At 40.8% G+C, this 22,433-nt stretch overlaps 1 protein-coding gene across 1 annotated transcript; it reads right to left on the minus strand.

Annotated features, from left to right (window-relative positions):
- Positions 1-1,767: 1,767 nt before the first annotated feature.
- Positions 1,768-21,376, minus strand: grm1b (glutamate receptor, metabotropic 1b; the record flags this gene model as incomplete). The annotated part of the gene is made up of 8 exons (XM_080513393.1): positions 1,768-2,632; positions 3,858-4,785; positions 6,419-6,545; positions 6,824-6,995; positions 8,333-8,579; positions 12,108-12,343; positions 17,033-17,282; positions 20,662-21,376. The coding sequence occupies 8 exons, from the start codon at positions 21,374-21,376 to the stop codon at positions 1,768-1,770; spliced, it is 3,540 nt and encodes a 1,179-aa protein (XP_080369519.1).
- Positions 21,377-22,433: the final 1,057 nt, after the last annotated feature.

Raw genomic sequence — 22,433 nt, forward strand, 5'->3', positions numbered from 1 at the left:
CAAACCTCAGAATAAATACGTGGCACTTGATTTAGGAGGATGCTACATTCATGATACAGTCAGTGCCTGGCAGTAATCAATCTCTCAATCAATCACAACACATCACTGATCAGAAGTATCACAACGATCCTGAAAGTTGAGTTTGATATTTTGGGGATTTATAGAATTCTTGTACTGTGTGTTTATTCTGACTCTAGTAAAGGTGAGTCAGGGCAGTGAAGGCGTTGAGGTTAGAGAAGCATGTGTGTGTGTGTGTGTGTGTGTGTGTGTGTGTGTGTGTGTGTGTGTGTGTGTGTGTGTGTGTGTGTGTGTGTGTGTGTGTGTGTGTGTGTGTGTGTGTGTGTGTGTGTGTGTGTGTGTGTGTGTGTGTGTGTGTGTGTGACAACTGTGGGATGTAAAATGTCAAATTGCTTTATAACAGAATGCAGATTTTTGTTTGTCATCGTTTTTGTGCTGGTGTTTAATGTGTTTAATGGCTGTTGCTTGGCTAAATGACAATTATTGCATAAATAGACAAATTAAAAATTATTGAATTTATATGATGAAATTATTCTTTAGGTATTTAGAAATGAATGGCTACTAACTTTAAAATATATGTAAACAACAAATTTGACTGCAAATTCTTGATGGGCGAAACTTGCAGCAAACCTCAAAACTAAAACATGTTCCATATATGATCATAAGTCTTTTGATTAAACACAGATCAGGTTAAAATTGTGTCATGCAAACACTTTTATCTGCTTTGATTGGCCTTCGAAATTTAAATTAGGGTGCGATCAGAAGAAGTGGTGTCACCTTGTTTGCTTTGTGCACAAGTCTGTTAAATAACCACAAAATGTATCACATTACAAACAGCTTTTTCTGAAAAACAGCACGAGCAAAGCACAAGTATCAAAGCAGGAAACAATGCTGCATTTATACATATCATCTCATTAAATATTCAACCTTCAAAAATGGCAAGCTACTGGATCAAGTTGGAAATGGACTTGAGCCATTGATTGAATCAGATATTATTGGGATTGTTTATGGACAGGTAAACAATACGTGTTCATCAGTCAGATCAGTTATTTCAGTGTTCATGTAAACGGAACACAGTCTCTCAATCGGAAACACATTAACAAGATTCATGAAAATAAAGGAATGCAGAAAATGCTACCTCACAGATAATATTGTGCATGCCTTAACAAAAATCAGAAATGTTAAAATCATTCACACATGTGAGATTTGGCCTGAAATCAAAAGAGTGATCAAATGGTTCCTTTGATTTTCTCTATCATGCTTGATAGAGGAAACATAAATGTATAATAGAAAACATAATTTGTCAGGATTTCGTCAAAGTTATTTTTCGCATTACATGTAAACTAAATTCAACATTAAGTCAACTTGTTTAAAACCATCTCATCTGATTGTTACCTCACTTTTATTTATATGGATATATAACATTAAGTCATAAATGTACACACATAGATAAACTTGGTTATCCATCTTTTGAGAGCAATATTTATTTGATCTTTAAAGCCTATGTTTGAAATATACACTATGTTTGTAATAAGGATACTCGTTCACTACTTCATACAACAGATGTAAGAATAGAATGTGGCACATTGTCTCTCGCCCTTATAATGTAAAATCTATTATATAGAGTGAAAAATTGCTTGTTGCACCATATAATGATTTTCCCTTACAGTATATCCCATCGTATACAGCACAAGTCATTTCACATGTGGAAACATAGTACAGCTGAAAACATTTACTGAGAGTGTGCCCTCACAACGTTGAGGAGCTTTGCTTGTAGTCTCTGAAGATCACAGAGGCATATGTCACATTTGGTGGCGCGCACAGAATGGACTCTGACACTGGCGAGTTGGGAAAGGGGCTCACTGGAGGTCCAGTGCAATCACGGAAAGGGGAGGGAGGCATCAGAGCCAGAGAGTCCTCCATTTCTATCTTGGCCGCGACAAAGTCCTCTTCCTCCTCCTCCTCCTCCTCTTCCTCGTGGATCTGGGCGTTGTTGCACATGTAGCCGTGGAGAAGGCCGAACCGCTCGTTCTCCATTTCCTCCTGTAGAGGGGAGGCGGGCTCCACATCAAACGGATCGAGGTGCATGGGTAGGACAGAGTCCCGCTGGATCATGTGAGCCTGGTGGTACACCGGCATGCCACCGCTCACAGCCTCGGGCATACTAATCATATCTCGAAGCTGGGGGATGTGACTGTCAAGCTTGCTCACCACCACCTCCTCCTGTCGTCGGCACAGGACAGCATGTTGGGGAATGATACTATTGTGCAGCAATGGCTCGGGGGAATACAGCTGCACCTCCGTGTGCACATCATTTATCAGCCCACAGGGAGGCATTTGCCCGTACGCCATCATGGGGGGAGTGGCAGGGGAGTTATATCTGACAGGTTCACTCTCATCCTCCTCAGCCACATTGTACAAAGTCTTGGTGCTGAGGTTAGAGAACTCCAGGCCTGTGTTCTGGTAGGTACTAGTTAAGGGTTTGATGACAGCCATCTGATTGGAACCTGCTTCCTGTCTCTTCACATGCACTGACAGTCTGTGCCACACATGATCCCCTTTTGGAGGATGTCTTGCACCTGGTTCAGACCATGACACAGACTTTCCATTAGAACTATGAACAAAATAAAAACGGCTGTTACTGCACTGGGACCAACAAAGGTGGACACAAATACAACATTTCTGATTCTTCTACAACCCCGAGTCCAGAAAATAACGGAACATTGTTGTAAAAGTAGCTTTTTCTTTTCTTTCTTTCTTTCTTTTTTTTTTTTTTTAATAATGTCAATAATTTATTAGACAAATTGACCAAAAGGCTTCCCTTTCAGTAAATCTTCCTTCATATCCCATGTTTTCTGGATTCTGGGTTGTTAAAAACAACTTTCACTAAATGTACCCTTTAAAATGGTTTATTACTCAGTCATTTTTCAGATAATCCACAGGTTTTCCAAGACAGTGACGAATTCAACATGTTCAGAATGGGAGAGATTTCAGTGATTACAGCTTTTGGTAGTGTAAAGAAAAGAGTACGGGTCTTTTAAGGTTTTTTGTGTGTTTGGTTCTGCTGTGTGTATTTCTAAGAGTTAAATACTTTGAAAGACACTGTTATGGGTTTCAATGTTTGATGTTCGATGTGTCTTGAATAAAAATAACTATACAAATTATATAGTTAAATTACCATTAATAGAGCATAGAATACCAAAAGGGTATTGTGCTACTGAAACAATATACATACTTTAATCATTACACCTTTTCTGGAGGTATGAAACAGACAGATGATGGCAGCTCTTATTTTTGTTGCACCAGTGTTCAAAACAGCCAATAAAGTGATTTAAAGTGGTAATCCATGCATAGTTTAAGGTGCAAGTTTTTGAAATCAAGTGCTTTACCTCCTCTGTCAAAAGCTAAGGCTTATGGTGTCTTGTCTCTCTCCATTCCAACGTAGAAAAAGGGTCTTAAAGAATTCTCGAAATAATAGAAATGGGCATTAAGGCCATGCAAGTCCTGTATGTTTATCACAAGGCTGTAATGCAATTGGTTAATGGTTTGTTTTTTATTAACTGACACCCTGAAAAAATCTTTTTTTTTGCATTCATGATCTAACTTTCGATCCGTCAGCACAAAGAGATGCTCGTTTTAACTTTCCCAACAGTTCAAAGGTTGAAATGACTATGAATTGGGTACTGACCTATATCCATCACACTTTACAACAGGTACTCCTGTGAAGGTAAGTACAGTAAGACAAAAAAAAAAAAATCCCCAAAGAGAGGGAATTACAGTAAAACCAGCATCCCTGAGGTGCCTCAGGAGCGGCACTCAGACTCAATTAACGAACCTACCTGCCGTTTCCAGTGTTTTTCTTCCTCTTGAACATGCTGAGCAGGCTGTTGCTTCGGCAGGCAATCTTGCCGTCGCCAACATGCATGCGTACAGCGTCAGAGGTGGTGAACGCGCTGCGGACATTTCGCTCCGGTTTGGCGATGATTATGTACATCTTTGGCGTGAACATGCACCCCAAAGCCACAGTCACACTGAGGCTCACAGAGAAGGAAGTCGTGATGATCTTGTAGTTGCTGCCAAAGTAGATCGGCACAAACGCCAGCCAGATGATACACGTGGTGTACATGGTGAAGGCGATGTATTTGGCTTCGTTGAAATTTGCAGGAACGTTGCGGGTCTTGAAGGCGTAATAGGTGCAGCTCATGATGAGCAGACCGTTGTAGCCCAGTGGCGCTACGACACCGACGTTACTGGTGTTGCAGATCAGGAAGACTTCTCTGATGCCGGGGTAGGATTTGATGGGTTCGGGGGGCTCCATGATGATGAGGGTGATTTCCAAAGTGAGCTGCACGCTGATGAGGATGGAAGCGATGACCACCTGAGCCCAAGCGCTCATGAACCTTGGCTTCCTCGTGCAGATCTTCTTCTTGCTTCCCGCCAGGATGCGGGCAATGCGGTTCGTTTTGGTTACCAGCGCTGAGTAGCACATGGCGGCCGAGAGTCCGACAAGGAGTCTCTGGAGGTAACAAGAGGCCACGGTGGGTCGGGCAATGAGAGTGAAAGGACACAGGTAGCCCAGGAAGATCCCAGCAAGGATGATGTAGCAGAGCTCACGACTGGAGGACTTGACCACTGGCGTGTCTCGGTACAAGACAAAGACCAAGGCAACGAAGGACGTCACCAGTATGCCCATGCAGGAGAAGACTACCTGGATAATGGACTCTGGATTGCTCCACTCCAGGTAGCGCAGAGGGATTGGCTCACAGCCTAAAATGGGGGAAAACATGAGAATAAAAACACAGTCACAATACCCTAAAAGCTACTTTTAAATTTTTAATGGTTTCAGCTTCGGCCCAATGTTTTTTCCTTCTCATTCAAACAAAAGCAACTGAATAAAGTGCAGTATTCTAAAAGAAAGTATAAGAGCTTCGGTGCAGTTTTGTACAGTTGTACAGTTGTGTTAGTATGTGATCAAACACGCGCACACACACGCGCACACACACACACACACACGCACGCACGCACGCACGCACACACACACACACACACAAATGCAGTGAGCATCTAAGTAGGTTTTTAGCTCAACTATAAATAAACCAGTTTCTACTCCAGCCACGGCCACGCTGAACTGCAGCCAGCAGAGAGGGAGACCAGTGCAGCAGGACAAAGTAAATGACTGCGTTTTTCATGGGCCCAAATAAAATCTCCTTCCTGCGTCATGCTGAGAACACACTTTGCGTATCCAACTTGTGGTGTTTCATTCATTAGTTGGGTAAGAGTGAGGTTTAGAAAACTGCACCGGAACATTTTTTTTCTCCTCATCCATATGCTTCACATTGCACCACTTCTGGGTGTCTCCAGGCTTCCATAGTAAAAAATGCAACAGCATGAAGGCCGAATGATCCTATTAAGAAAGTGTCTTGTCTTCGAACAACACGTAAGGCCTTTGAAAGTGGGCCAGAAGAGTGGTAAGTGAAGTAGGCCTGCTGTTGGATAAAACTGTGAAGATGATGAATGGCTCTCAGGTGTCATGGGAAAGTAATGAAAATAGGACAGAACGGGTTTTGTCAAATGGAGCTATAAAACTCTTTGCAGTACAAGCTGCACAGGGTGCAGGTAGAAAGAGGAGGGGTATAAAGACCTTGAAGGAACTTAACTTTTTTTGCAAGGACTCTAAAACCAGGAAATTCTCCACTCATCTCAGGGAACATCAATCATGCAACAGGATCTGTGCCTGTGGCCACTGGAGCAACATAAATTCATCTAAATTTAGATGACAAACCTGCACAACAGCGAGATTGCCTGTTCTTATCTGATGAGGGACTTTGTTTTGCCTGAATATTTGTCAACTAAGAGGTGTTTTCTTGATCTGGAGCTGCAATCGGACACTTTCCTTGCTGATAGATGGCTAGAGAGCTGGATGTTTTTGCATCAACACTATCCATCATTGAGTTACACTCGAGTCATTTTGTATTTGCCATTCTATTGTGAAGCCAGTCATGAAACACTTTTTTTGTGTGGGGCTATAGTCACAATTTGGGCATTTTTGGCTTTGTATACAACCACAGTGAATTAGAAATAACACAATCTTTAGGTGCAGACATTTAAATTTATACGATATCCAAATCAGGGAAGCAGCATAGGAACACATGTTATTTGCATCATCCATCTTTTTTAAAGACTTTTTTTTGGAAAATATGCCGCTCAGCTGTTCTATGTGAGTCTTCCTGTAAAGGTCAAAGAAAGTGATACATAAACAAAAAATGTCACATGAAGTTACAAAATGAAGAAAGAAAACAATTGAAAAATACAAATAAAAAAAACAACATTGGGTATTCTCCTCAGTACCCCACAATGTTTTCGAAAGCAGATACGCGGAGCTTAAGATGGATAATCTTACCTTCTAGTTCTTCATCTGGCCACCAGCCCAGCTCACAGGCCTTGCATGTAAACTCATCCTGGACATACTCGTTGTCTTTGCAGGCAGTGCAGATCCAGCAGCAGCTCACCTCTCCTTTTCTTATCACCTGGTTGATAAAACATAAACAAAACGAATAGATTTCTATGATTGCCCATGTCTACTCTCGATGGAGGAGCGTTCTGTTTCAATAATTACATATTTGTTGTAAAATCATCACATAGACAAATATATTTCACTGGATGCATTACCGAGGAAATTCACACTTGAAATCCTCATGTATCAGTGATTTGCCATCAAATATACTTCTGATTTCAGATCTTATGAACATTCAAATGTAGTTTAACAGAGTTGATTTACAAGCGATGTAGAGAACGTGTGCTTCACCTTGATCTCTCCTTTGGAGCAGGGCTCGCTGCAGACAGAGCGGACCATGTCACTGCGGTTCATCTGGATCATCTCATCATCCAGGGTAAGTATGCCCTCATGCCACGAGCCAATGTTGATGTAGTCATAAACACCACTGGACTCCATGCGGTGAAAGTTCTTGATTTCGTACCTGATGGTGGGTAGAGACGCAGGTTGAGAGGAAGCCAAGGAAGCCGATCATTACAGCTTGGTGGGTCATGATGGTATTGGGCTGAGTGGTGAGACAAGTGAGCTTCAAATCCCACTACACTATTAAGGTGAACTTTATTATCCCTGGTATTATCCCTGGTACGGTGGTACAGCCAGTGGAAAAACATTCCCCATTTTTTAATTTAATTTTTATTTGTTTTATTTTTTAGCACTGTATTAATCCTCAGAGGGGAAATTCCCATTTGACCCATCGGTAGCAGCCACTCAGAGTAGCACTCAGGGAAGCTGGGGGAGCAGAAGGTCTTGCTCAGGGACTCCCGATGCATGTTTTTGTTTACACATCTCCTGTGTACTGATGGTATAGTTGATCCAGTGCTAGGTTGATAAACATTTCAACACCTTATCACCAGCAAAAAACTCAGAAAAAGAGACAATAATCCATATCCACATGCTGTCACACCTGTTGCCAATTTAGATTGATCAATTACAATTACATCAATTCTTTTGGATTGTAAGAGGGAGTAAGAGCACAGGTAGAACATGCAGACTCCACACATAAAGGTCCAAGTCAAGACTGGGTTTTAGCCCAAAATATTGTTTCTGTGATGCAACAGTTCCTACCACGACACAAAATTACAGCCAGATTCAATGATGAACGTAAAAACCATACAGTAGTATAGTGGAGAGCATTCTCATCTCATGTCGTCTATTAAAGTCTGGTCACATTGAAGTCACCCTTTTCTCAACTTCCCCATGCAGTATAAGTCATTGTGGTTCACCACAGCATTTCAACATCTTCGCATTTCCCTCCACAAAGACTACACATGATCACGACAAGAGGAAGTTATCTTGACAGCGCAAACTGCAAAATGGCCAAAATGGCAGCATAAAGAACAAAGGATGACGGGCAGACACGTATAGAGAAGAAGTTACAAATAGACAAGCTGCAAACAATAAAAACTCACTGAAGAATCTTGTTTATCGATGTTGCTTTGTTGCCACTGATGTCCAGCTCCTAGTGTTTTGTTTTGTGCTTTATGTGTTTCAATCACGTCTGATTTTGTCATGATTTCCTTTGTTCTGGTGTTTTATCTTTCTGTTGTCTTGTCCATTTGGCACAAATTTCTACCCGTCTCGTCTCCTATATTATTAGTTTTTGTTTACCACATCTTCACGAAGATGATCATGACAGAAAATGGTTGTAAATAACTAATTGTGCATTTTTGATATATGGAATAGATATACGTATGCCTCTTTCTTTAATCCTCCCAAGAATACCTTTGATCTTCGCAGAAAGTAAAAAGAAAGCAGGGTTACCTTCCGGGTGAATCTCCGTTCTCGTCAAACCAAATGTCCTCCCCGGAAACACCCGCGAAGGACGTGTGGAGAAGAAACTCCAACAAGTGGCTCCCGTCGACAGGCTTCATGGCGTCACAGAGCCCAACGTGACCCGGGCAGAGGTGGGAGTGCATGTCATGCAGCCCGTGGGCCATGGCGTAGATGGCATTGATGACAAAGCCCATCTTGCTGTCTTGAACGTAGTTGTCCTCCAGACTTTCATAACCTGCCCACACACAAGACAACGGTGAAGATTCATCTCCGGGATTAAAAAATACCAAACAAACACACACGTCAAACAAATCTTACATGAGGGAATTTATTCTTGCAAGCAATAGCCGTTCATGTCATTTACATATAATTTTTTTGCACAAGTGTGTCTAGCATGACACATGTTACATGTTACAAAAGAGCGATAGGGTGCTAACTTATGCGGTCTTGTAGTTCTTGTACATTCTCTGAATGCAGGCAGCAAGCCACATGCATCTTTGCCTCTGTGGGAGACCACTTTAAAAGGACTGGAAGCCTTAGAAAATGGCTTCAAAGAAGCCTTGTTACCATGGCAAGTCTATTCTTTGCTGCCTCCATGAGTCGGGATTCAATTAGAGTTGGTCTAAAACTCTGAAAATCCTGAAAGACTGCCTTCTCAAGCGGAAAAATAAAGTCATTATGCTTGTGTATTGGGAGCCGCTGTTTTGTTTTTTTTTGTTATTTTTGCTGCAAACGTAGAGCATGAGTGAATGAGAATGAGGTGATTACTCGTGAGATACAAACAGCAGATGATGTTCAACCACACCCCATCATTTCAGCGTAAAGCAAACTCGAAGAGCGTAAGCTTCTTCCTTTTTCTCCCCAAAAGCTGCATTGTATTAGTGAGTTAATTTAGGTTTATTACAATGCGCCACAGCATGTATTCAGCCAATCTTCTGGAGAACCGGTGGACCAGGTACATGTATTTGGCAGCCACTGGAGCTGAGGAGGATATTTTTCACTTCTTTTTTTCACTTCTTCTTAATCATTCAATCTTTTTCCCTTGTAGTTTATTGCGGTATATTGATCTACAATTTATAGGAGACAATAAATGTATGGATGGGGGAAAATATTTTATGTTAGGAAAATAACTGGCGTTATATTTAGAAATTTGTCTTCTCAGGTGTCAAATTATTTTCTTTTGTATAATGATGATGAAACAATTGAAATATGATGTTTTCACAGTGAAATGTGGATTGTAAAAGACTGATTGGTGATTGACATGCATTTTCATGCAACCTGATGGATATCTACTCCTATTTACTACTACTTTCTTGCTTCAAATGTTGCCTTTGGCAAGTATCGAATGAGACCAGGCAAAGTAATAAATGTTACAGAGACAATTTAAGAGTGGGTTGTGGTGTTGTGGTTGACACTAATGCCTTTCTCTGAAGAGGTGGCATGTTTTCACTGTGCCTTCATGGATCTTCTCTGGTCACAATCTTCCATTTCACGTTGGCGACTCTGAATAGCAAACTTGTGTCTCTGTGTGCCTCTATGTGTCCATCTGTGTGTGCCTCTATGTGTGGGACTGGATTATTCTTTTGTCCAGAGACAGCTGCAATCGGCTACAGCGGCCCGCAGTCCTGAATTATTATTATTTTTGTTAACATTTACTTTTAGATTGTCTGTTACAAAAAGGTGCATAGATACATAAATCCTGTCATATAAAGTTACAGTAATTAGCTGGATATCGGTTTCATACAGCAGTCCAGATTAATTTTTATTTAGTTAACTGTTTCTGAGGAAGTTGATAAAGTTACTTGAGTTTGTTGTGTTCAGGCTATCATGTGATAAATAAAGCAGGAAATGTATTACAGCAATTTAATTATCTTTTCCTTCTTAGATCAGTGAAATAATTATACAGATGTAGCTGATGTTTCGTGTACTCAAATCAAGAGAGATAATCATTTGTACTGTTTATTTTGTAATCAGGTCTATTAACTTGAGCTCAGTTTATGAAAGCATGGCGGAGGTATCATCTCTGAGGGTGTGAAACTGTCCTTTAATCTCTACCATCTCATGGTAAGAGAGGATTTGCAGGCTGTGCCCAGCAGCATTTAACCATCTCATTGTTTCACGAGCATCATCTGCAGCTGCTGCAGCTGCTGCTGTGTTTGCTGCCATTTGTTTTGAGTGAAGTAATGATCATTAAAAGGAGACTGCGGGGAAACTCCACGACTTTGTGAGCGAGCAAACATATACACACACACACACACACAGTAAATCCAGCTGGGTCGCAGCTGGGCGAGCGTCCGATGGGAGCTGCTGCTGGTGACCTAGTTTGGCAGCTCCTTGGCTTTGACGCTCGCCGCACTCACTGAGCCGTGTGAGCTTCAGTCATGATGATGCAATGATGTCAGCATGTCAGCATGCACGCTGCAGAGCAACTGCCGCACGTCGGGATGCCTCGGCCCCTCGTCGTGTCACACGAGTCGAAGTGTGGAGTGAAACACGGATTGGAACATACGTGTTTGCTCTCATATCTAAGGCTACATGCAACTTAAGCCAGACCAGCCAGTTACCATCCCACTCAAATGTTATTGGGCTGTTTTTATGACTATAAGAAGATTACAAAACTAAGAGATAGGCAAGTACACCCAACTGTGGCGCTCTCACTGCAGTGCAATGAAATATAAGAATAGCCCAATAGCTTCATATATTAGAGGTCAACTGAGATTAATTACGACTGTAACGTAACTGTAACCAGCAATACACTTAATTCATCCCAGCGTGTGATAAAATCTTAATATCAGTCAACCTCTATGTATATTTCCAAAGAGAGCAGCACTATGTTTCCATTCAGAAACAAAAAAATACTCACCATCTTGGAGTTCTATGCCCCCCAAAAATTAAGTACATAAAATAAATATTTGTAAAAATAACAATAGTCAAAGTGACTATGTAATATAATGACTTTATCGCCACACATGAAACAGAAGTTGCCCTTTAAATTGCTATTAAAGAATGATGTTTCATTAAAATGAAGAGAAGCTTGAGGTCTATGCATTTAAAAAGGAAAAAAAAACTCATTTATGTAATGTGCAAATGAAACATATTCAAATCAAGAAAAGATGTGATGACAAAACCAAATTTGAAGGTTGCTTAGGTTTGATTTAGGTTGCTGTAAACTAAATAAATGAATAATGATTTGATTAATGTGCTGCATGCATCATTTTATATTTACGTTTATCAATGTGTTCAATTTAAATTCTTATAAAATCTTAAAACAAAATTATCTCTTGTGAAACAGTGAATGACTTATCCAGGTTCAAGCTTAAGATTGGAAACGTAAATATATGGACTTTCGCTTTGTAAAAGAAATACAATTATGTAGTATGTAAAAAATGTGCTTTGGAAACATGCTTGTTGAGCATTATTTCAAGAAATCAAAGCTAATATGAAAATTCTGGTCCTGTGCAAAAGAAAAAGATCAAATTTACCTAGATCATCATCCTCTGTAAAGCCACACGTCACAGAAATGAACAATATGAAAAAAATATGTGTTACTGGATTGACTTGGGGAGAAATGTACCCTCTGGTGGTCTGATTCATAATTAAAGAGTGTGTTCCAGTTTATGAGGGCCTTTTGGCATCTTCCCCTGGGCATTGAACACATCAGAACACTTCAGGAAGACAAGCTGATGTGAACTCTGGCGTGAAAGTGTAAACCAGAAAACACTGCGGGAACTCATCATAATTGCTTGACGGGTCATTTGGCTACCTGAGCAGTTTCGTGCATAATTTATGTTCTCCTGCGGGTGTCCGGGAAGGCGGCACTGGAACCGGTGCTGCCAGAACTCGGGGAACCACGGGTTACGGGTGTTGGTGCTGAGCCGGAGCTTCAGGAAATAGTCATCAAAGGAGGAGACATCCTCGGACTGCAACTTCACGGTGATGCCGCCCAAAGCCTCCTGCTCGTAACCCTCCACCACCTCCACGCGGTCGGCCCAGCCGTCACTGCAGGGGGGGGGGGGGACACTGCAATCAGCACCACTCCGGTTCGTTCAGCATGTTATACCTAGAGCATACCTTTAAATATAACCATACATACAATTCAACCAGCTGTTGCATATATAAAGGACAACATGCGGATTGTAAAATAATAAATGTTAATTTCATGAGTGAAACTAAACATTTCCATGTGCTAATTGCACCTGCTGGCATGTGATTTGTCCATAACAATAGCAGAGGCATTATTGCATTTGCAAATATTTGCATGGCGTCGTAAATCAGCCATTGAGGTGCTGAGAAAGGTTGCCATGGTGATTCCCATCATCATGTGAATTTCTCTTGGAGATCATTAAAGTATCTATCTATCTATCTATCTATCTATCTATCTATCTATCTATCTATCTATCTATCTATCTATCAGAGAGATCAGAAAAGAGAGGAAACCGTTTCCCAGAGTCACAAGGGGACAATAATAAAATGATTAAATAAAATCATAGTGGGAAAAATTTTGTACCAATTATAGAGGACATTTCTCCTGAAATTTCAAATTTGTATTGAATAAAATAATGAAATAAGGCTCTTATTAAAAATAAATACTGAATATTAGATATATTAAAAGAACCGTATCCCTTTTCTTTCACCTTAGCAGAAAACTCATATTTTAAAATATACAACAATAAGAGTTGAAAAGGGGTACACTCTTAGCATAGTAAGAATATTAATTAAACTGCAATGAGAGTTACAGTGGCTAAAGGAGAACAACAATGTTTTCCTAATTATCCATTATTCATGCATGTAGAGGAGAAATTATGGACAATGAAAAGGCTATTGTCTTTTTTAGATTAGTTTTCTGTAATATAGATACAAATACATCAAAATTATAATTTTGTAAAATGACACAATTACAGACACTGATTGAGACAAAAGTCTTGTCAAGACTTGTCTAGTAATGATTGATAAAGATATTTACTGGATTTTTACTCATTGAGATACAACAAATATTACTTTCAAGAGATCATTTTGGAGTCTATAGATGATCATATGCAAATTTGGTACTTGACCGTCGAATCCACAAAACAAGACTGGTCCAGAATATAGCACTGAGCTTTGTTAAACCACCATCCAGGTTTTAGATTTTCATTTCAATACAAGGAAGGTATTGCTTGAACAACTGTCTATGATAAAATGAAAAAGAAGAAAACATATTTTCATCATTTCACACTATATGACAGTCTTGTCTGATCCGGTCCTTCTTCTCTCACATGATTTTCTGCTCCAGTACACCTGAAGCAAATTATTGTGTTTTCACTTGTCTCCGGAGAATGTCCAGTAATTATTCACTAATTATAATCAGGCTGGTTAAAGGATGGGTACATTGAACATATTCTGAACTGTGTGTGTGTCAGGACCAATATTAGACAACATAGAAATATAACATTATTAAAAAGAACACACAAAAAAACCAACTGCATTTGGTGGAAGCAATACTGAAAATAAAAGTGAATTATTCATACACAATCATCAACAGCAGTAGAAAACATTAAGCCAAAATTAATATAAAAAGACAGTTTCTCTATTGTTTGCACACACACACACACACACACACACACACACACACACACGCACACACACCCACACACACACAAGTGTAAGTTTTGACATCTTCACTCATCACGGTTCATATTTATAGTTCTTACACTTCACTGTTTAACGTCACATCTGTTATGGATCCAGCCGTGAGAGACCACACTCATGAAGCAGAGCATTTGTTCGACGCTCCAGATTTACATTATTAGGAAAACCAAGAAAGCATCTCCCTGTTGTCTGAGTCCCAATACATGTTGAGTTGTTTTAAAGCAGTATTACAGTATCAGTGTGTATATCTCAAAGGATATAAGGAGGGTTACATTACAAAACTGTCAGAGTGATTTATGATGGTGTAATAATTACTGTAAATAGAAAACATTCAGACATTGATTTTAATATTCTTCTACAGTTTAACCAATTAACTTCACCCCTGTGTGCCATCGTCAACCTGCTCAAATTTCCAAGACAAAAAACTCCCTCCATCTGATCACCTCTTTTTCTCTTCCTCAAATATTTTGCCATAGTTATTGGACTGCTTCCTCATGATTTGTCATTTTTAAACTGCTTAAGACCATCTCCTTCTCTATACTTGAACTTTGATAAATGCCTAGCAGAATGTTCATGTTCTCTATCCTAATAATACTGACGGCTCCTCTAAAGTATCTGAAAATTTCCCCAATCGCCATTTGTCCTGAGCACAAAAATATCCTTTGTCACTGTACAGCCCGCGTTTGGGCTTCACAAGCTGAAGCCAGCAGCGCGTTTGTCTTGGCTGCCGCTTCAAGAATGAGCTGACAATGACTGTCCAGTGTGACAGTATCAACAGTACCTGGCCATCTGCTTCTCAGCATCACACTCCCTCTGAGCGCCAACTACCTACAGCTCTGACGTAAACACATGCAGACTTACAACACCAACCTGGGATCGGTCTCTCATAAATCTTTACATTTGGGCGTTATTGGCAGACATTAATATACGCACAAGGTAAAACTGGCTCCTGTGAAACCGAGTTTGAAATAGCTTTGCTTCGGTTTGGAAGACGTTTTGAAAGCAGCAATAAGCACTTTGAGAAGCGGAGCACCATTAAAGTGAAATTTTCTTTTATCATTTCCAAACTGATGGGCGGGTTCACTTGAGAGTTGATCAAATGAGCTGCTTGTTGTTTGAGCACTGTGTGTGTGTGTGTCTGTGTGTGTGTGTGTGTGTGTGTGTGTGTGTGTGTGTGTGTGTGTGTGTGTGTGTGTGTGTGCGTGTGTGTGCGTGTGTGTGTGTGTGTGTGTGTGTGTGTGTGTGTGTGTGTGTGTGTGTGTGTGTGTGTGTGTGTGTGTGAGAGTGTGTGTGTGTGTGTCTGTGTGTGTGTGTGTTGTGAGAAACAGCCATCTCTTTCATCCAGCATGCAGCAGAAGACGGGTGGCTGATGACCAGCTCCTCGGGCATTTTGATTGGCCTGCTGCACAGGCCTGCATGTGTTCACTTTACTGCATTGCTCTAAAAAAAAACTAAAAAAAAGCATTTTCCTTCTTCAGTGTTCTCCTTGACCCAGAAAAAACACACACACACACACACACACACACACACACACACACACACACACACACACACACACACACGCACACACACGCACATCTCCACAAACCTCACGCCCTCCCTATCTTCCGCTGAGACTTTAGCGCAAATGCGAGTGAAAGGGGTGAGTGGAAGTTGAGGCTTTAAAATGTCCTATTTTTACCGACATGTATTTCGTCATCCATTGTGGGCTGCAAGAAGACTGGACTGACTCCTTCTCCTCAGCCCTTGTGCACCGGAAACCAAACATTAATGAACCTTAATGAAGCAAGCGTTTAATCACAGGCGCTGCGACGGCTTCCCAACAAGAGCGGGAGGTGAGCCGAGACGCCACAAAAAGAGAGAAAGTCTGCTGTACGTGCTTGATGGCGGCTTTGATGTTCACTACTCCACATTCCCCAGCTTATGCTGGAGGTGCTGTCCCATATTAGCCCATCCTGCCTGTGATCTGACAGGGAGTGGGAGAACTCGCTGCGTGGATGCATTATTCATTACTGAGCCTGACTCAAAGCGTCTTTCTGCTTTCAGAGGAACTCTGCTCCCGGAAAAAGAAGAATATTTCTGCTCCATGTGAGGGTTTTTTTCCCCCCCCCCAATCCGTCTTTAGTGTGGCTAAATGCTGTAGCATGAAATGTGATATCCGTGTCTTTGTAATGTATATAATAGCCCTATTTTGACTGAAACGGATATTAAATGGAGCTTGTTGGTGTTCTGTTTTATCTCCTGTCCTGTTTTTTTCCTTTCAAAGTTTTAAATTTGTGTACAAACACTGGTGAAAGTGTCATATTTGAGCTTGTCCTTGCAAACTATTTCAAGACTTTTTTTCTGACTTTTTAAAGTATGGAAAGAAGAGAAGTCAAGAAGGCTCTTCCTGATAGTTTGACATGCTACTGAGGACTGCTGATGGTAAATTGACTTCACCTGAAAAGCACATTTCCTCTGTTTCAGTTCCATTCAGCCATTCATACACACACTCACACCCTGACTGCACTGGCTGCCTTGCAAAGTGCTCAGTCACCAATTTTGGGGTTCAGAGCGAGAAGGGATTTCAAACCTCCAACCCTGGGATTGAGACATAACCCAAGGCATATGATTCAGCCCTCTCTGTTTGAGCTGCCACTGTTTCATGTTCATCATCGTTCATCTTCAATGTCACCATAAAGGTTTCACAAAAAGTCAGAATTATCGAGAAAAATGTAGGTCAGCTTTAAGGTATACATTTTTTTTGTGATTATAAAAACATACATCATGCAATAATAATTTACAGTTTCTCAGTAAAGCCAGTGACGGACAAAACACATCCGGACGGCACTATGGGGACATTTTTCTTTTTCTATCACTAATGAGTCGACTGAGTTTCACAGCCATTAGAATCTTCTGTGAACCAACTGTTACTATCAGCGATTTGGGGAAGGAGAAGAAATCCGTTTCATCATTACGGTCTGAAAACTTTTCAACCGAAAAAGAAAAAGAAAATAAAAAAAAATAAAAAAAACAGGCCCGAACCATAGAAGCCCTGTGGGAAAACATTCTCTAACAAACCTGCCAATTAGGAGGAACTCTCCGGCAACTCCGAGCCGTCTCATGGCCATGAGCAGCCCGCGGACTGTCATGCCTTCACAGAAGCAGACAACCACTCTGGCTTTAGGCAAACGCTCGCGCAGCTTCCTCAGCAGCCTGTCGAAGTGCTTCTCCCCGGCGTTGCTGTAGATCTTGTCAGAATGGGCGATGCAGAGGCCTTCTTGCGCGGCAAGTTCCTTAAACACCTCCATCCCGCTCTCTCCATAGTTACCTGAAAGAGACGAGGGCGTCTGTCAGAGGAGGTTCAATCACAGGAAGAAGGATGAGTTCAGTGCTTCTTATCCTTGTAATGCCAAGTTTTGCAACTTTTGATGCAAGTCTTTTGATTATTTTTGTGGGACAAACACACACACACACACACACATGATCACAATCCCAGCGCTCATCGTTCTTTGTGATTTTTGTTTAAAAATCACAAAGAGTGGGTTGGGTTAAATGCAAGTGCATGAAAATACTTTAATTTAACTTTTTCAACTTGCTCTGTGTTTTTTTTTTGTTTTTCAATTTAATGGCTTTCCAGTGTTTCCTTGATGTATGACTTCATTGTTTCTTACATTCCGGAGTTTCATGAGCTTTCATGTAATTCTCCTTTTGAGCACTTTTTTCTTTGTCTTGTATTTCTTTTTTTGTTCGTAGTCGATTTCTGGTTTGTGTGTGATGTCACTCATTTATACAGTCAAGATTACTGTAAAATTAGTCAACTGTGTGTGGAATTGACTCATTTCTTAACTTTCACCAAACTTGCCGTCATGCTGAGTGAGGGGTGGGTCTGGAGGCTCTCTTAAATCCAGCACAACACTTTGACCGTGGTCAGTTGCACCTTTACCAGTGGTAGTGGAACTCATCCCATTTCACTGTGAGTTTCAGTCTGCTTGCTCTTACAGTAAAGTGTTCCTTATCTCATTCCTTGCCGAGCCCTCATGTGTCTCCATCCTGTACGTTGTCTTTTACCTTGAGTTTAGACTTTGTTCAACCATTCTGGAGCACCATCTGGCCTCATCATCCTCATTAAAGTTTGCTTTTTGTTTTACTCTGTCTGCATTTGTGTCCTGGATCGCCCATTACAAGAGTAGGCCATACTGTTTAAATGTCAAGATGTATTATGTCAGTATGTCTCGAAATTTCTTTTTATGGAATCGGAGCAGTGCAACTGGAGCAAACAGGGTGACGGTGACCTCGACGGCAGCAACTAACACACAAGTTTTTGTCACATTTAAATTGTCTGTCCAGTGGATCAGCTACGGCATCAGTCATAAGTGCAACGAATAGAGTCAAAAGGAAGCTATAGCTGCCTCTGTAATAACTAATGCCTGTGGTACATGTATATTTTGTAACAAAAAAAACAAACTGTTCCACATCACTGAAGGAGAAGAAGAGCCAAGTTCCTGGTTGGAGGTATGGATTGGTATTGGAGTTTTATCAACTCATCTCAAAGGTGTCATCATTCCGTATGTCATGCCTACCAGACAAATAATAAAACAGATGACTGATTTCCCAAAGCGGCTGTTTCTGGCATCACATTTAGATCCAAGCTGTGGGAGGAATTTCAAATATTCATGTTTATTTGTGCTTCACAAGCTTGAAACATATTTTGTCAGTTTTATCAGTTAATATTATGGGATTTTTTTTGAAAGGATATATTAAAGCCATATTTTCCTAACGAGGCATGAGTTGCATTGCATAATAAGATGTTTACCTAAAAGCTGGACTGGAAATGAAAGAAGCTACAGATCAGATGAAACCCGATTTGTTTGTTTGTTTACCTTGTGAATCTCGTATCTTTTGAACAAATTAATTCAGGCTTGTTTGTTCAGAATTGCAACATTAAAAAAGAAAAGAGAAAGAAAGGAAAAGCCCTCTGTGCATCACCAGGAGGTGTCTCTCAAATAAATTATTTAAAGTTTCTATGACAGAAAGTGAAAAGGAAATTACAAATAACCAAAACTTAGATTTTCAAAATGACCTCATTCAATCATATTAAAATACAAGCTATTAAGAGAAGTCAGATAAGTTACAAAAAAATGGAATGAAAATATGTAGAAATATTCTGTTTAAATAATCCCTGCTTTTAGATTTGGTTTATTAAACTGTATTTAAAACAAACAAAAATGTAAATGAGATGTAGCAAAGATGGATGATGTGTAATATCCCAGCACTAATCATGAACAATGTGTTATATATAATGGGCAATGTGCCCACACCAAACATGGACAATGTTTAATATTCCTGTACCAATGTGTAATGTTCCCCATACAAAACCTCAACAACGTGCAACACCATACATTGAGAATATGTAACATTCTCATACTAAACAAGAACAAGCTGTGGCATTCCAAATAAACTATTGTAGTATTGTATTGTATTGTATTGTATTGTATTGTATTCTATTCTATTCTATTCTAAATACAGAGTTCATACAGAATGATGTCTTCAGGTTGACTTGGGGCATGCACAAACCAAATATTACAATAAAAAAAAAGAAATCAAAGTATTGTAGTATATTGTGGTGATTTGTCATTTCTGATGCACATGGATGGCTTTGTTGAGGAAGTAGCTGCTGCCCCTGGGCTGAACTATCCTCTGCTTACTACAGTAAGAAGCAGCAGACAGTTCAGCTGGGGCAAAAGTAAATGCAGCAAAAATGTCCCCAGGGTGATGCACCAGTGTCTTGTGCAGGGGTGTCCAAGGGGTGTGCTTTTGTTTTGGGTGAGTGGGAAGATTTATGATTATATTCTGCAGATGTTCACTTTCTTTCAGCAAACATATCATTTCCTAAGTGGAATTTCTATTTAAAAAGTACAATCTGAAATCATCTTCGTTATAGTGATTGTTGTGATAATTGTCAAATTCTGGTCTACATCTCAGCTTTGCCTATGTTTACTGATGTCATCAAGTAGTGTAGCTGCTCAGATAAAAAATTATCACATAAAGCAGTTTGTTTGTTTGTTTTTATTTAAATTTGCAGTATTGACTTCTGTATGCCTTTTATCTGCTGCTACAATATCCTCCCATGGGCCAGATTGGACCTTCTGCCGATTTTGGCTCGAGAGTCTCGAGAGTTACTAAAACAGATAAATTATCAGCAGAGGGATTGTGTACTTTCTGTATGTCAAGTCGCATACATAAAGATAAATAATATAAACTGATATTTGTTATAAAATGTTGATTTTCACTCCAGATCATCTGTGAGGTGGATTTTTGAAGGTGGTTGGGTTCCTTTCATACATGGGTCGCTCATAATAGGGATGAGGTGTATATGTACTGTACTCAAATCAGCCAGAACATTATGACCACATTATGACCAGTAGCAGAGGAAAACATTGACTATGTTCTATATTGTGGCACACATTGCTTGGCTGGGTATATCACAAAGCAAATCAACAGTCTTCACTCAAAGCTGATGAACTAAAAGCAGAAAATGGGCAGGTATCTCCAAAACTACAGCTTTGGTTGTATATTTTCACACTGTTGTGGTCAGATTATATGAAAGTGGTCCCCGGAATGAAAGGTGGTAGTCATCAATGCACAGAATGCAGCAGTTTTCTGCATTTGGAAAAGCATTTTTTTTTCTAATATTAGAGGATTCTTACCTTCTGTGTGAACTGCAGAAACATAGGTCCAATTATATCGCTTGACTATGTCCAGCAGGGCTCGGGCCTGAAGAGTGTCTGACGGCACAACCCTGAGGAAGTACTTGAACAGAGTCTTGTCACTGAGGTCAATGCTGGTGGCAGAGTAGGCAATCTGTGGGATGTTGAACAGCTGCAGAAGGTTCTGGACTTGAATTGCAACTGAGCTGGAGCCGGGCCCAATGACTCCCGCTATGGGCTTCTTGGTTGGTGGTGGCTGACTGGAAGGCGATCCCTCAATGCACCACCGAGAACCTTCACTGTCGTCCCGGATGGAGATGAGTGAGTCTCGTATGAACTCGATGCTTTGCTCCAAAGCCACGGAAGAATGCCAGCAGGAGTCCCTGATCTCACAGCCCAGAGAGATGTTGGGCAGCAGGTTCGGATCAGAGTTAATCCGATCCAAGGTGTGGAACATGGCCTCCACCCTCTGGATGCCGTACTGATCGCGGACTTCTCCACATTTCCTCTCTGCCACCTTCTCAGCTGACGGCTGATGGTGGACAGAGAACAGAGCCCCGATTATAATGTCCCCATCCATCCTCGCCACCAGGCGGGAGGCGGAGGTCGGCATTGCCGACCTCTCATATTTCCCTTTGGACAAAACAAAAGCCTCAAACACCAAAACGGGCAAATACAAAATGCTTATGACTGTCAGGTGAATCATATTCAACATTGTGCCACAGGTGCCGAATGCAGAATCATGTCCACTTGGTCATGGCAGAAGTCCATCAAGCCGTTTTGGATAACATTAGGTCACCAACTTCCTGCTGAGCCACGAAACCCTGCAGGAGAAACATGTAGAAACAATTGTAACTCTGCTAATATGTCTCCACATCTAATTTCAAATGTATCTCTGTTTGGGCCGCTTTTTCTTTGTTCTGTCCAGGTTACACAATTATTGCTAAGTGCATGGATGGATGGATGGATGGACAGACATCAGGCTTTAAGATTTTTGCGACAGCTTGTTCAATTTAGAACAATTAAAAATGAATAAAATGAATCTTTGATGTGGAACAGCCGCTTCACATGTATATGATCTTTCAGTAACTCAGGAACAATTCAACTGCCTGAAATGATCGGAGATAAGGGAGGCGTTTCCCTTCTGTTGACTCAAGGATTACAAACGTTGGAAACTGCAAAATACAGATGCTGCAAAGTGGGCAAATACCTGCAGGTTGGACTTAAAAACCTTTACATTAAGCGATAAAGACGTCACATGGTGAGCGTTGGAAAATGGGATGATTTCAATACGATTCTTTTAACTTTCAGCACCACGGACAGCTGCCATCAATGCAGTTTTGGCTCTTTCTGTTTTTTAAACCTGCTACTGTTTTCTTCAACTTTTACCTCTCCAACATCACGTACAAGACAAATATCCGCTCTACCTGGATCCCATCTTTTCACCGTCTGCCTGCTCGCTTCGTATCAACATCCCCTGGAGCGGTAAACACCGGAGTCATTCGCAGGACAAAAACACTGAGGATCGTCACCACTGGCATGCACATGCATCCTAATTACCCCGAGCTAATCCTAATTGACAGCAGGGACTGAATATTCAAGCAGTGTTAGGAGGGCAGTCGCATGTTTTAGGGGAGAGTGTGTCTGCAAAGCATCATATTTCAGTCCCCATATAAGATGACTTAACCTACCTGCAGGAGGCAGCTCGGTACATGGTGGGGATGAGTCTCCTCTGAAGCATCCAGACTGGACTCAGACTCTTTTACCGAGAG

This window comes from Blennius ocellaris, assembly GCF_963422515.1.
Source record: "Blennius ocellaris genome assembly, chromosome: 17".
In the NCBI taxonomy this organism is placed as follows: Eukaryota; Metazoa; Chordata; class Actinopteri; order Blenniiformes; family Blenniidae; genus Blennius; species Blennius ocellaris.